Source organism: Cucumis melo, chromosome 10 (genome assembly GCF_025177605.1).
Source record: "Cucumis melo cultivar AY chromosome 10, USDA_Cmelo_AY_1.0, whole genome shotgun sequence".
Lineage (NCBI taxonomy): Eukaryota > Viridiplantae > Streptophyta > Magnoliopsida > Cucurbitales > Cucurbitaceae > Cucumis > Cucumis melo.
Genome location: NC_066866.1, coordinates 10,714,039 through 10,717,535, shown reverse-complemented (window position 1 = coordinate 10,717,535; position 3,497 = coordinate 10,714,039). Strand labels below are relative to the sequence as shown.

The window sequence follows — 3,497 nt, the reverse complement described above, 5'->3', positions numbered from 1 at the left end:
TATGATAATAGGATTCATATCACTATATTTTCTAAATTTCAAAAGTAAAAATTTGAAAACGAATAACTCTTTAATGGTCATTTGATAACCCTCATCTGATACATCTAATTACTAATTGTCATATTTTTCATATTTGTAATATACAAAAAAAACGTACTATAAACTGTATTTTTTTTAACTTTTTTGTCCTCCAATACAATTTTCATTATTAGAATTATTTTTACTAGAATTGAAAATGTTTATAAATATAATAAACTGTAGATTTTTATCGATCATAAACATCTATTACTCATAAAAAAGAGTAAAATTCCTTACATGTTTTAATTCCATTTAAAAGAATTTTCCAAATTATCACTACTTTTTTTCTTCTTCATTTTTTTTTTAAACCGTTTTTTGTTTGTCAAGAAATTAGGAACCTTAGTTACAAACTTAAACATACTTTTTCTTTTGCAGTTAATAATTAGTGGAATCAACCAAAGAAAAGTGATTGTCAAGTGGCTAATCCAATATTTCTAAGATATACTACAATCCAATAGATACCAGCCATAGCTATACTTTTATTAATACAATTCTTTATTCATCAATGCAATAACTATTCTCATAAATTCCTCAGAGGTTTCAGTATATATAAACTCAGTTCGCTAAACATTTGAATGCAAATTATACATTGTGAGCTTTGCAGAAGAGAGGGTGAGGGTGTGAAGAGGAGGGGCTTCAACAAACATAGCCTAACTAAACAATGGGAGTGGTTCCGATGGTGACTTTGAGTAATGGCCAGTTGATGCCAGTGATCGGGATGGGGACGATGTCCATGGTCGGGCCAGAGGCGACAAAACTTGCCGTAGTGGAGGCGGTTAGAGCTGGATATCGCCATTTTGATACGTCGTATTCTTACGGATCGGAGAAGGCTCTTGGAGAGGGCATTCGAGAGGCTGTGGGACTTGGACTTATCGAGTCAAGAGATGAAGTGTTCATAACCACTAAGTTAGCTTGTGGGTTTGCTGATCCCTCCCTTGTTCTTGACGGAATCAAGGCTAGTCTAAGGTACCGTATCTTTTTCTTTTTTTCTTTTCTTTTATTTTTTTATCACTTTCTCAACCATTTTTTTAGAGATGAATTTAAAAAAACAATATTTTTGCAGGCCGTCCCAACTAATATAATTAAGTTTGTTAAAAAAAAAAAAAAAAAAAATTGTAGAAACAATTTTAGTGAACTGAATATGAACAAACAAATGCCAACAAAGTGATGACCAACATAATTTAAGGGGGAAAAAAGAATCCATTTTTACTTGTCAATTTCTACTAGTTTTCATCCTAAATATCAGTTTCATCCGAACTTGAGATAACTGATGCAAGTTTTTTACCAAGAAAATCACTAATTTCAATTGAAAGTTTTGAACACAAATTAAACCCACAACTTAATTCTTATATCTCAAGTTACATGTTTATTATAATTAATTACAATAGATAAAGGTAGCAGTTAATTGTGAAATATATAATTTGTAGTAATTAAAAAATGAAATTGATGATCTCAGGAATTTGGGAATGGAATATGTTGATATGTATTTGATCCACATTCCATTGAAGTTGAATCCTCAAGTACGGAAAGTCCCAGTTGCAAAGGAGGATATTTCTCAAATTGATCTCAAAGGAGTTTGGGATAAAATGGAATTTTGCCAAAACCTTGGCCTCACCAAAGCTATTGGTGTTAGTAATTTCTCTCCCAAAAGGCTTCAACAACTTCTTTCCTTTGCAAAAATACCCCCTCTTCTCAATCAAGTAATTATTCATCACTTTTTTTTTCTTTTAATTATATATATATATATATATATATATATATTGAAAATTTTCAGAACTAAATTTAAATTTTGTTAAATCTGCAATTTTTTTTTTCTTAATATTGTGTTCTACCAACAAATAGTCGAGGTGATATTTAGAACAATTCTATTTGAACAGGTGGAGATGAGTCCACTTTGGCATCAGGATAAATTGAGAGAGTTTTGTAAAGCAAATGACATTCATGTAACTGCCTATTCTCCTCTAGGGGCAGTTGGGACACATTGGGGACACAACAAAGTTGTAGACTCTGATGTTATTACTCAAATTGCCAACGCCAAAGGGAAAACAAGTGCTCAGGTATAACTAATCATTTCATTTTTTCTTTTACAATAATAACACATGACTGTAACTTTGAATAATAAGTCATTATTTTAACTAAAATCTGAAATGTTTATAGATTGCATTGAGATGGGTTTATGAGCAAGGAGTGAGCATAGTGGCAAAGAGCTTTGACAAAGAAAGAATGAGAAAGAACATCGACATTTTTGATTGGTCATTGAGTGAAGATGAATCAGCTAAAATTGGCCAACTTCCTCAATACAAAGCTGTTGTGTTTGCCAATGTTTATGGCCAACATGATGTGGTTCTTGACCTTGATGCTGAGCTTTAAATCTCTCTATTTCTTACCATTTTGCCCATGAATATCCATCCTATATATGCATTATTTTTCTTTACCTAGCTAAAATTGTAGAATAATGGAAAAAGTTATGGAATATTATTGTATGTGTCTCTCAATCTATCTACTTTTTGTACTATGTTATAAACAAAAAAATATGATTGAATTACAACTCACTTCTCAACTTTGATAACTATTTCTATCATAAGCTATGTGTTTGTTCCTTTTCATTTTTTCTGATTTGATTTGCATGGTAGAGTCATGATTAATGTAGAGTTGATTGGAATCTGTTTTTTCTACTCTTGATATTGATCATCAAGGTAACTTCGTGCTACCTTTTTCTCTCGAATAAAATCAACTTGATTTGGGGGATTTTAGCATTTGGTGATCTAAAAGAACTTGCATAACCATAAATTTGGAGCTTTCTTACTCATTTGGCAATGAAGCTGCTTTGATTTCATACCAATAAGTAACTATTATTATGGATGCCAAAAGATGGATCAATCATGCATTTGTATTACATGGAAAAATAGTCTGAGTGTCTGCATGATAAAAGAAATATGAGCAATGGTGTGGTATCCATCCACGGACAATTTGACACTTGTGTTAGTCTCAAGTTTGTTAGCAGAAAATAGTAGAATATTTTAGATGTTTCATCAACTAATGTCGAGGCATAGCAAAAGCATCAGAAAAAAGATGGTTCGAGAGTTAAAATTTATGTTGATGGATTATGTGGACGTCAAGAGATATACTAAAACTCCTGACAATGTATTTCAAGTGTTGGGAAATAGATATTTTTGCTGGCTCCATGAGACCAATCGTCAGCGGATACCGTCAATAAAACAAAAAAGCTAAGTATAACTACCGACGAGTGCAAAAGGCTATCGAAAGAAATGCCAACTACCGAAGCGTTATATAGGTGTTGGTAGATAACGATAAACTATTGATGCTTTAAATAAGTGTTGGCAGTTCTACTGTTTAAAAAACCCTAACATTTTCAGCAATCGCACACGAAAAACCCAAAGCACGGAACAAAAATTTTA

The 3,497-nt window shown here is 31.9% G+C and overlaps 1 protein-coding gene across 1 annotated transcript; it reads left to right on the top strand.

Moving 5' to 3' along the window:
- Nucleotides 1-679: 679 nt before the first annotated feature.
- Nucleotides 680-2,567, top strand: LOC103504508 (D-galacturonate reductase-like). Its single transcript, XM_008468849.3, has 4 exons — nt 680-1,044; nt 1,535-1,778; nt 1,956-2,135; nt 2,236-2,567. The coding sequence occupies exons 1-4, from the start codon at nt 740-742 to the stop codon at nt 2,446-2,448; spliced, it is 942 nt and encodes a 313-aa protein (XP_008467071.2). The 5' UTR covers nt 680-739; the 3' UTR covers nt 2,449-2,567.
- The last annotated feature ends 930 nt before the right edge of the window (nt 2,568-3,497 follow it).